Here is a 12,561-nt window from a genome sequence, read left to right on the forward strand (position 1 = left end):
CCCTTATTTTACAGATGGGAGAACTGACCCAAAGAAGTTAAATATCTTGTCAAAGTCACACAGCTAGTAAGAATAAAAGGTGGGATTTGAATCCAAGTCCTTTGGCTCCAAATTCATCATTTTTCTATTATATTGTCTGAGAAAGAATTTTGGATATAGTATTGTGAAATAGGGAGTTATACAATTCTGAAAGAACATTTGAGCTAGCCAAGATAAGTAATTTTTATAAGTTGATACATAGATTCATACATATATATATGCATATGACATTATAAACAATTATGTTACTAGGTTTTGGGTTGGATCTGTGTTTTTATTGGTGAAATAAATTCTCTCTTCAAGTATAGTTTTTTAGCTATTCTTCATCTTGAATCTTAGGGAATTGCCTGAGGCATAATGAGGTTTAGTGACCTGCCCAGGATCATATAGACACTTTGTATTAGAGACTTGGAGAAAAAATATTGAACTTCTTCATTATCTATAGTAATAGTAATTGAAAATGTAATGAATTCAATAAGAGGGATAAATTGTTTCCCTTAAAATTTTCACAACAGAAAAAAGAGAAAATAAAAAAATAGATAGTTAAACCCAGATTTCCATGACTGAGACTCTATCAATTTTTATGTCATAATGCTTTGATACGAATATTATCACTAACAATAACTCAGTCTTACATAGTGCTTTTAGTTTTACAAAACACCTTCCTCATAATGTCCTCTGAGACAGGTTATATCTATTTTACACATGATTAAGTTTACTTAGTGTATAACTTTCCTGGGGTTACATAGCTTTGATCATAATTGTGATTACATATAACAATAATATAATTGTGGTAAAGGATTATAGTCATATACAGATATAACAGGTTACATTTATGTATTGCTTTAGGATTTATAAAGTACTTTATATACATTATCTCATTTCATCTTTACAACAACCCCCTGAGGTGAGTGTTCTTATTATACCCATTTTCTGCCTTGGATTTATACTGGCTAAGTGACACTGGGCAAATCTCTTAACCTCTTTGTTCTTTAGATAACTCTTTAAAATTATTTAAGATTATTTGCAGAGTAGTAGTTTCCTCATCTGGGATTTCCTTATATCAGTGAAATCACAAATACCAAGTGATTCCTAACCCTGTATGTATTAGGAAACTTTGTTACCCAGGGGTTAAGTGATGTGCAAAGCTTTGGTCACAGACCAGTAAATATTTGAGTTTAGATTTGAAAAGAGATCTTTTGCCTTTTAAATCTCTCTACTGTGTCACACTACCTTATTCTTCAGAAGTTTAAAAAAAATAGAAAAAATGCATTCACTATTTTTTTTTCCAATATCTTGCCAGCTGTAAAAAGAAAGGAAAAAAAAGACACAGGATAAAATGCTGTTATTCTGAATACCTCTCTGACAAAAAGAAATGCTAAGCATAGTTAACAAGTTGAGGTCATTTGAATACCCTGTAAAATTGGTTGTAATTGATTTAGATTTGAATGAATTATTGTGTGCCTAAATTTTAGTCATTCCTAATTTGAATTATTGGAAAGGTGATAATTTTGAAAATACTAGGTATATATAGACTGATGAGCTGATCAGTGAAAATTTATATTAGTAAGAGAGATACTTTTTATCTAGCTTTGGATAATAAAGACCAAAAACTGATTAGAAACTGGAGACAAAAAGACCATTTTTTAAAGCATAATCAGCCTGATTTCCTCTCTCTGGCTTTGAAGATGTAGCAGTATGTCCTTTTAGAAGTGTGGAGGTGAGAAAATCCCTCCTCTATCACTGGCCTTTGGGCTGGTAGTGCCTTCCTTTCATCTGAATTCATCAAGTTTATGTTCTTTTTATTGTGTATACTGTTTTTCTCTATAGACTGTGAACTCCTTAAGGGCAAGGATTATGTGTGGTTTTTTTTTTTTTGCTTGTATCTCTACATCTTAGTACTATGCCTCTGACATAGTAAGTATTTAAAAAATGCTTCATCAAATAAAGCAGAAAATTAGGAAAACATTTTTTATAGTTTCTTGGATAGAGGGCTCATATCTAAAACATATAAAGAATTTTGTCAAATTTATAAGAATAAGAGCCATCCTCAAACTAATAAATGGGCAAAAGGTATGAACAGACAGTTTATGGATAAAGACACCAAAGCCATATATAGGTATATGAAAAAATGCTCTAAGTTGTTACTGATTGGAGAAATATAAATAAAAACAATTCTGAGGCATTATCTCATACCAGTCAGATTGACTAAAATGTTAAAAGGGCTGGTGGAACTATGTACTGATTCAACCATTTTGGAAAGCAATTTGGAATTATGTACAGAGGGTTATAAAAATGTAATACCCTTAGATCCAGCAATGTCAATGTGATTATGATGGAATAGTAAGAAATGAGCAACTTAATTTTTTTAAAACTTGGAAAGATCTCCCATGAAATAATAGTGAAACGAGAAGAACCAAGAGAAAATTATATACAGCCACAGAATTAGTATTGGAAGAATAACTTGTGAATGTTTACCTCCAGGGAATGAACTGAAAATTAGAAATGTGAAAGATATAAACACTCTCTCTCTCTCTCTCTCTCTCTCTCTCTCTCTCTCTCTCTCTCTCTCTCTCTCTCTCTCTCTCTCTCTCTCTCTCTCTCTTTCTCTCTTTTGTCTCCCTGTCCCTCTCCCCCCTCTCTTTCATGTGGTGATATGGTGATACCTTCTATGGTATAGGGAGGGGAGAGATAGGCTAAGATACCTGGGAATAAATTATATTAAATAAAATGAAAAAAAAAACAACAAAAAGAAACCAAGAACAAAAATATTTGCTTGATTAGAGAAAAGGTTTATCCTCCCTTCTGTGTATACCCTATTTAAGCTTATGACAATTCAATCTCCAAAGCTGTATTTCAGATAACCAGGCTTAAATGTACTTATAAGTCCCAAGTCTCTTATTTAAATGTACAGTAATGAAACAGAAGAAAATATTTGCTTAGCTAACATAAGTAAAATCAGTGTTGTGTTTTTGGTGGGAATTTTTTCAATCTGAAAATAACTTTGATCATAAAATTTCCAGGTCTATATTTGAACTTTGGGGTCATGGAAAATCTCCAGAGGAACTATACAAATCTCTAAAAAGTTATCCCATGGAAAAGATGGTATGTATTAAGATATGTGTTATATAAGAATGCATGCAGTTCAAATAAAATTGCCAGATATTAAAAGAAAATGATCTGTTTTATTTTAGGCTCCATTTCTACATTCAGACACTACATATAAAATAAAGATTCACACATTTAATAAAACATTAACACAAGAAGAAAAAATCAAGCGCATCGATGTAAGTGGACTTAAAATTTATGTAGCTTTAACTCAACATAACAATTATTGAAATATTTTAATGACACTTTATTTTAAAGTTTATTTGGATGTTAAGAGTTTTTTTTTCCCTTTTAGGCACTTGAATTTCTGCCGTTTGAAGGAAAAGTGAATTTAAAAACTCCACAGCATATATTTTCTATCCTGGAAGATTATGGCTTGGATCCAAACCACATCCCAGAGAAACCACTTAATATTTATTTTGGTAGATGGGCAAGTAGCATTACTTCTTTATATTTTGGTTTTTCTTTAGAAAAAAATTAGCACTACAAATTTGATTTTATGGAAAACTTTAAAAGAACTAGACTATTATAGTTAAAGAACTGAATAATGTACTGTACACTTGTTCAGATATAAACAGTAAATATGGGGAGGGAGAGATTCAGACCTAGAAGTAGTAAATAGTTCCATATCCAAAACCCTGAACAACAGACTGGCTCTTTCTCCAGATTGCTCCATTCCTTTGAGGCCTAAGGTACAGAAAAACCAAACATTTTTACTCAAGTAGGGATAGAATTTTAATTAGGTCCCAGCCTCTGATAAGGAACCAGGGCACATATAGGACAAACTCAAGAGAAGCTCCCCATTCCATGGCTCAAAGAAGAGATAGTGTAAGCCCATGCCCAGCAGGTCAGTGAGCAGGTACCCGAATATAACTAGAATTGGCTGGTGTTATTGAAATTGTGTTGTCTATGCCCCAGACACAATTGCAAATTATGCCCCAGAAACAATTAAGACATGACAAAAGAAAATAGGTTATTATACTTAATGTCTATAGAAATGATAAAAAAGAGTTTCCATGTCATTTTTAGGCAAGAACTTCAATGATAGAGACCTCTTTTATTGGTTTTCCATAACAATATTTCACAATTATAAAATGCTTTATAGGTTACAAAGTATTTTCCTTACAGTAATGCTGTGAGGTAGATAGTATAAGCAACAATATCCCTGTTGTGCAGATGAGGAAACTGAGGTCAGGGTTACATAGGTATTAAATGGGGGTAGGACTGTTAAGCCCAGTGCTCTTTGCCTCTCTTTCCACTATGTCTTTTTGTGCCTTCCATACAAAATTCAAGGATAGTTATTTATTCATTCATTTATTTATTTTAAACCTTTACCTTCTGTCTTAGAATCAATACTGTGTGTTGGTTCCAAGGCAGAAGAGGGGTAAGGGCTAGGCAATGGGGATTAAGTGACTTGCCCAGGGTCACACAGCTAGAAAGTGTCTGAGGCCAGATTTGAACCTAGAACCTCCCATCTCTAGGCCTGGCTCTCAATCCACTGAGCTACCCAACTTTCCCTAAGGATAGTTATTAGAGAGCAATTTAGGCTACAGTCACTAATGAGTGAGGATTCCACAGGGTTAACTGAATAACTTTATTGTTAAAGATTTTGGACATGGAAAAAATGAGTTATTACCATTGGTTGGAGGCAATTCATTTCTGATATTAATGCAGATTTGACTTGGAGAATAATAAGGGAAATGCAAAGATATGCAATAGGTGAGGAACTTTTCCATGACCACCTCCATTGCATTTACTAAAAGAAAAGTTAAACTATTGGGAGTGGAGAGAATCTGAGTCATGGAATCACAGGATTGTTAGAGCTGGAAGAGACCTCAGGACTGTCTTTTCCTAAACATTTCAGGAAGGAATCTGCAGTTTACCATACATGGCATGTGGTCATCCAGTCCTTTGAGGGACCCTGGGACAGTCCATTTTGCTTCTGAGCAGCTTTTATTGTTAGGAAATTTTTCCTGACATTAAGCCTAAATTTGCTTCTTCACCTATTACTCCTACCCTTGACTTCTGGGACCACCAAAAAAAAAAAAAGCCTAATCACTTTTCTGTATACCAGCCCTTCAGATACTTAAAAATGATCCTGTCCCATTGATTCTCTTCTTCTTCTAACTAAACATTGCCAGTTCCTTCAATTGCTCTTCATCTGACCTAGACTCAAGGCCCCTCACCAATCTTGAGTTTTTCAGAATCCTCTCTAGCTATTACTTCACATGTGATCACAGAACTTCTTTATTCATGGAAGTTATTCCTCTTTTAATGTAGCCCAAGTCTGTATTATTTTTTTGTCTCCTGATCAATGTGCTGACTCATAAGGAGCTAGCCAACCATTATAGTCTTTAGATTTTTTTCATATAAACTGCTTTTATGCCTTCCCTGTTTTGTACTTATGAAATTCATTTTTTGATCACCATCAATATATTTTGCCTAGAGTTTTGACCAGGGTTGTTTATCTTAAGTGAGCCTCTACTAGTCCTTATATTAATTTAAAATATTTTTTGACACAGATTGCAGATGGACAGAGAGAGCTTATTGAATCATACAGTGTTAAAAAGAGACATTTTATTGGGAACACAAGCATGGATGCTGGGCTATCATTCATAATGGCTAATCATGGGAAGGTGAAAGAAAATGACATTGTCTTTGATCCATTTGTTGGAACAGGTATTTTTAATTATTTTATAAAATTGAAAAGATGTTCTTTTAGGTGAAACAAAGTTAAACACTTAAAAAAAGAGTATTCTTTCATTTCCTATTTAAGTGGGAGTGTATATAAAAGTGGAAATTACAAAAAGAAATTGTGATGTCCAAGATTTAAAATAGTTTTAAAGTAATAATTTCTTTAAAAGAAAAGACAGAATATAGTTTCATCTTTTTTTTTATTCCTTTATAGTGTTGGATAAACCAGTAGGGGGAGCTTTTAGCTCATAAATTACAGTACTGTAGTTCAATTTGAAAGGCCAGAATGTCTTGAAACATGATAATCTTTTGGACTTTGAGAACCCTATTTAAGAAAGAAAGATTTAAATGCTTTGATCAGACAAGTAATTGGAATCACTTCACAAAAAGATAATCAAATGATCAGTTAAAAAAATAGATGCTGTTTACTATTTAGTTAGCAAAAAACTATAAACTATATACTTTAAAGTAAACTATAAAGGTGGAGATTGATGGAATGTAATTTAGGGAAAAGACTGTGACCATAATGACATATCCCAGTTACTATGGAATTGGGAGCCCCTGGTCATTGTAAGGATGAGCAGGAATTTCATCATCATGAATTCCATAAGGATTGTGGTAATGACAAAAGGATACCAGGATTCTACTGGGGAAATTTCCAAATATCAGTTTCTCATTATTACAATCCTTTCAGAGTTCCTTGAAGTAAATCTCTGGCTGTCCTGATGGTGCTGTGGTCACATAAATGGTATGTGTCAGTTAAAACTTAAACCCAGCCACCGTTTTTTGTTCATCAATATCAAGTATATCAAATAAAACGATAAAAAGAACTAGAGATTATTGTATATATTTCTGTTAATGAATTAGCCCACTAATCAGTTTTCAATTAACCAATAACTTCATCTCTTCTATTCATTATACAAATAATATATTCCTACTACGTTGTTTATGCATTTCTTCCTTACCCTTATGACCTTGTATCTTTCCTAACTGATCATTATCCTCACCACTATTTAGTCCCTTTCTTGGGAATTTTATAATGCTTTGTGGACTGGGAGGAATTCTTGGATACCCTGCATGTAGTGTCATAGTTTCCCCCCTAAATCTTCTTAGTGTAGTTTTATTTCATTAAAAAAAATCCTTACTTTCTGTCTTAGAAACAACTCTTAAGATAGAAGGTAGGGGATTGGCAAATGGGTTAAGTAACTTGCCCAGGATCACACAGGTAGGAAGTGTCTGAGGCCGAATTTGAACCCAGATCCTCCTAACTCCAGGCCTGGCACTCCAGCCACTGTGCTACTTAGAGGCTTCTTTATCCTAGTTTTAAATTAATCTGGATATGGTAAAAAGTCTTTGATTCTTCTAGGTATTAGAGTGAAAAGTCCTTTCTGTTGGCAACACAAGTGAAAACAAATGAGCAAAAAACAAATTTCTATAGCAGTGAAAATTCTCACTTGCTTTAACTATTGTGGATGAGAGTGACTTTGCACATTGAAGTGGTTTTGAGGTGTTAGGATTGATTTTTTAAAAAAAGCTTGTCTTGGCTGGTTTAGCAGTCATATTACTGAACTTATTAGTGGAAGGTTAGATGAGTAGTTAAACTGAATGGTTGATATGTAGGTCAGTTTTACATAGTAGTCCATTTGTGATCCAGACATAATTTTAGAATTTTAATTTGTTTTATTTAGTTCAGTGATGATTTACATAAATTTGTTTCATTTTTCTTTGGGAACAATTCTTTAGGATAACCTGTTTGTTATTGAGCTTATTGCTTTCTCATAGAGGGCTTTAAGGACCAGAGAAATGAAGTAGCCCTGACTTTGAAGTCACATTTTTCTCAAAGTTAGGTTATAGATTTGGCATCATTCCTTCCTGTTCCCCCCTTTCCTGGTCCTATTCCTTTCCTCTTTGACATTTATTTACAACATATTATCTATTTTAATATTATTAAAAATGCTTATTGGTAGAAAAGCAGAATTGAAATGAACATGATTTTCTACCAATATCTTTCCTCTATTCAGGGGATGTGTTTTTCTCAAGGTTATAGAGTAGTAAGTTAGAAAGCTTCTAGGAAACTGGAAGGAGAGAGATGTAATCTTTTTTCATTTGAATAACTTTCCTTGTCCTTTTAGACAGTCTGCTACTGTTTTCTAGAATGTCATTATGAGCTGTAGAAAAACACTTTTCCATTACATTTCAGCAACCAGATTTGTTCAGGATTTAAAAAAATATATATCTCTTTATTTAAGGTTTAAAATAATTGCTCAATAGGCAATATGATTATTGTTATCCCAAGAACACACTTAGTAGATTAATCAGTCAGCACAGTATTTTTAAAATCCTTTCTGTGTGCTCAGCCAGAATAAATTTTCACACTTATATTTCATTTGCTAGGTTTTTTGTTTTGTTTTGTTTGTGAATTATATTACAAATGTAGATTCATGAATTACATGTAGCACTTTCACTGACTGTTGTATATCTTTACATAAATTATATATTATATTATTATATTATTAAATTATATATAAATATAAAATTATATATAAACATTATATATAAATATATAAATTATATAATATTAAATTATATAAATTATATAACCCATGCTCTTATCCTTTTTGTCAAGTGGAGCACATAGTATTGGGTTTGAGACTTGAGGTTAATCAAGATCTTGAGATTGAATATAGCATACTGGATAGAGTACTAGGCTTGGAGTCAGGAAGACTTAAGTTCAGATTTGGCCTCAGGAACTTTATTAGCTCTTTGGTCTGGCAGTTTCTTCATATGCAGTGGGTATAATAATAATAGCACCTAAACCTCCCCTTCCCCCTACTTGTTGTGAGGCCTAAACTGAGATAATATTGGTGCAGTGCTAAGCAAATCTTGAGCTTTCATTATTATTATTATTATTATTATTATTATTATTATTATTATTATTATTATTACTTTGATGACAGATACCAGACTCAATATCAAGTAGTAATGAACAGGTTTGTTATGTGGACACTTTCTGTTGAAGGATAATTGAACATTTCAGTGGCTAATTCTCAGAAGTTTGCATAGACTTATTTAGGACTATAGTTCTTCTTTCTTTGCTAAAATACAGTAGAAGACAAGATAAGGAAATGAAGGTTTCTGTTTGGAAAATCCTAGTTCTCTATTTGTAGCTGCAGTTATTTCATAGAGAGGTGCAGGGCCCAGTGGTGTGAAAGACCCTCACTTGTTCCCCTTTGAATAGTGTAGTGTTTATTCCTATTGGTCAATGATTACTGAACCAGATTCTTATGGTTCTTTCCTCAGGATGAAATAGGAGAAGCATGGCCCTCAGAGTGGGAAACTCTCTCATAGTTCTTTGAGGGGACAACAGAAAGTAAAGGATAAAATCAGAAAAAAAAGTGATAATTGATTCCCTAGTGGGTTCTTGGTCTCCCACCTTGTCACCTGTCCATCACAGAGCTGGGGTTTAAAAAAAAAAAGAAGCAAATTTTATTGTAAACTCTTAAGAACTTGACTTCTTTTCTTGGCTTTATCCCATTGCCTGGTTTCTGTTAAATGGAATTGGAATTGAAACTCCAAGTTGGCGAAATGTCAAATTTTTTATAATTCTAACTGGCTTCCCTGGATGATAAGCTCTTTGAAGAAAGGCCTAATTTTCACTAAAGGAAGGAAATGTGTGGAAATTTAATGAGCTATCTGGTCAGGTTGGGTAATCCAGTTTTGTCTAGTACTCTCCATATCATTCTGTTGATATTATTCCTTCAGATTACTGGTATTTAGTAGATTAATTAAGTATGGCATTTCATATTGTCTGTGTGTGTTTTCAGTGGCATAATGGACTATTCAGTTCTACTACCTTTCTTTTCCTTTTTTATTTTACCTCCTTTTATTATATCCATATTGAAGTCTCGCCATTCATTTTCTGGACCTAGTCCAGTTTTTTATGATTGATATCTAAGTTTTCAGAAATGGAAAGCTTTTATCAGCCTATACTTGGATAGCACATTTAGTAACTTAAAAAATGTCTTTTTTTTTAATTAAAATTCTCTGTATAAGATGTTAACTTTGCTTGTAAATGTTCTTGTTAAGTAGTGTGAAGCTAAGACATTCCCAGACTCTGGAATGAGAGCAGGAAGCAGGTGAATCTTGTCCTGTTCCTTTGATGCTGAAATCTCATAAACCCTCAATTCTGGAATATTTCAAGGGTACAACAGCCTCAGTGGCTGCCTACCAGTGGTTATGCAATGGCCAAGGCAGTAAGACAAGCTCATTTTTAAAAGAAGCCTCAAAAAATAGAAATAAAAAAAGATTATTTAAGATTATTTATCTCCTCTCAGTAGTATATTATATTATGCAACGAGTCTTGTCTTTTTTGAACTCATTGTAGCCAAGTGGATAGGGTTGTGTTTGAGGAAGCTTATAGGGAAGTATTTCTTTTTCACTTGGCAACTAGTCCTCCAAGGTGAGTATCTGCTTCCTTGGGTAGAATTGAAGGAGTTCAAGTCATAGTGTGAATGTTATAAGTCGTTCAGCTTGATACATTTTATACTCACATTTCATAATGATTACTCTGACGGTTCTGTTATTATGACTAGGTTAATCGGGGCTTTATCCCCTTATCTTTCACTTAAATCCCTTTTCATGAGAATGGACTTTGGATTTAATTTTCAGATTGCTTTTGGTGCTCCTATTCATCCTTACTTTCATAACTGTTTAGTGGTAGTATTGTTTGCTTTTTAAAAGTATTTTGGTATGAATCCTATGATACTTTGTTCTAAGTATTATTTAAAGGACATGACTGTATACTACATATAACATAGTACAGGTATAATGTTTTTGACTCTGGAGAGAATAATTGATTTTTTGGAAACTACCTATTTTATTTTGAGAGGTTATATTTGGGAAATCTGAAGTTCCATATTTTTTCTTTTCCATACCAGAATATATTTTATGCCCTAAATCATAGATCACCTCTGTCAAATAGTAGATAGGCAAATGTATAGTTTGTTAGATTATTCTGCTTTGGACTATGACACATATAAAGTCAAAGACTGATTATTATGAGCATTTTTATTTTTGTTTTTGATTTTTATGCTGATATTTAACTTTGAAAAATGGAATGATTTTAAAATATGAAGGAAAATTACAAAAAAAAAATGATCTACATGAGAAGCTGTAACTTGTCCTAACATGTTTCCTTTGGTTTTGGTAGGGGTTGACATGTGAGTGGCATAAATTCTGCCCTCTAATATTTATTTATAGTTTTGTGACTTCATTGAGAATTAAGCCCAAATGTCAGAAGTTAGTTGTTTTGTATGTGGGGAAAGGATGCCAACTGTGGTTATGTAGCAAACTCTATGAGCTAATTTGTCAGAAATGAGCAGGATGTGTCTGTAGGGGCCCCTTTGAGTAGAAGGAGATACAAAAAAATGTTGAAGAAGTAATTGTGTATCAGCAATACTTTTCAGTAACGATAAAAACCATACTAATTTATACCCTACTTTCTAATGACCTCAGATTAATTTATTAGTAAGGATTAATAAATCCACAGCACACCCTTCAGACAGCTATATTTTTAGGCTCTCTGGTACTACTAAAGTGAAGAGGAGAAAACGGAGGAGATGGGGAAATGCAGCTTTCCTCCTAATTGATCATGCACTGTTATCGTCTCTTTAATTTTTAGGTGGCCTCTTGATACCCTCTGCTCATTTTGGGGCCTATGTATGTGGAACAGACATAGATTATAATACAGTTCATGGATTGGGTAAGTTGTGGTTCCAAATAGCTTAACACTCACTAGTGTATTAACAGTTCCTTTTTATAAATAATAGAAAGCTAAATAATTTTTTGGGCTATTATTTTGTGATATAGTCAACTTTAGGTTAGTAGCATCAAAATAGATGACCTTTATGTCAAGATAAGAAAAACATTTTTTTACTTCCTCTTATCTTCCCGACCTCCCTGATTTTCTCCTTCAATTATACATGAGAAGGGATGACATGAATAAATATGATAAATAATATGAATAATAAGTAATAAATATGATAAATAATAAATAAATATAATAGCAATGGCTCATTTTTCCTTGGGGACTTTCATAGCATTTCTTTACTTGACACATTGGAGGCAGTATTATAAATTTTGTCATTGCTTATTTAGTACCACTAGCCAAAAATTGGCAGCTGTGTTGATTAAAGCATTTCCTGCAATGAAACCAAAATTGCCCTATTGAGGTCCTAAGTGAAGAACTAGCCTTAAGGAACTGTGCACTAGAGTAAATTTGATAGAATGAATTGTAATACTCTTCTGTTTTTGTTTTGACCCCCCAACAATTTGTAGGGAGAAATAAATTATTACATGAACCACCTTCCAAGAAAGAAGTATTCTTTGTGATTTATTTTCTTTTATGAAGAAATTATATCCTTATAGAGTATGGTGGTCAATTAGCTTTATGTTTAATGTATGAGATGAGAATTTCTTATGCTATATCTTTTTCTCTTGCTAGAGCAAGCCAGAGTTAAATATTCCTAATTGATGGCTTGAATTTTTTCTTCATTAAAGATATTTTATAACATTTGTAATGAGCAAAATGAAATTTATTAAGTTAGTGTTATTGTCATTTATGTTTATATATTTCTAATATAAAAAAGATTACAGCCAGAAGAATTTAGGCCAGGTAAAATGCCACTGAATATGGACTTGGTGAAAGACAGCATGTCTGTC

General features: G+C 32.9%; 1 protein-coding gene across 4 annotated transcripts in view; it reads left to right on the forward strand.

The window, feature by feature from the left end:
* Positions 1-12,561, forward strand: part of TRMT11 (tRNA methyltransferase 11 homolog) — a 69,573-nt gene that overhangs the window by 16,884 nt on the left and 40,128 nt on the right. For all 4 annotated transcript variants that reach the window (XR_462943.3, XR_462944.3, XM_001380143.4 and 1 more), the window contains 5 exons: positions 3,063-3,144; positions 3,234-3,326; positions 3,443-3,577; positions 5,670-5,826; positions 11,522-11,602. Coding sequence is in view for 2 of the 4 variants with exons in the window: in XM_001380143.4 (XP_001380180.2) it covers positions 3,063-3,144; positions 3,234-3,326; positions 3,443-3,577; positions 5,670-5,826; positions 11,522-11,602 (548 nt within the window). In the remaining 2 variants the exon portion in view is untranslated. The remainder of the gene's footprint in view (positions 1-3,062; positions 3,145-3,233; positions 3,327-3,442; positions 3,578-5,669; positions 5,827-11,521; positions 11,603-12,561) is intronic.

The sequence above is a fragment of the Monodelphis domestica genome, chromosome 2 (assembly GCF_027887165.1).
Source record: "Monodelphis domestica isolate mMonDom1 chromosome 2, mMonDom1.pri, whole genome shotgun sequence".
Classification (NCBI taxonomy): Eukaryota; Metazoa; Chordata; class Mammalia; order Didelphimorphia; family Didelphidae; genus Monodelphis; species Monodelphis domestica.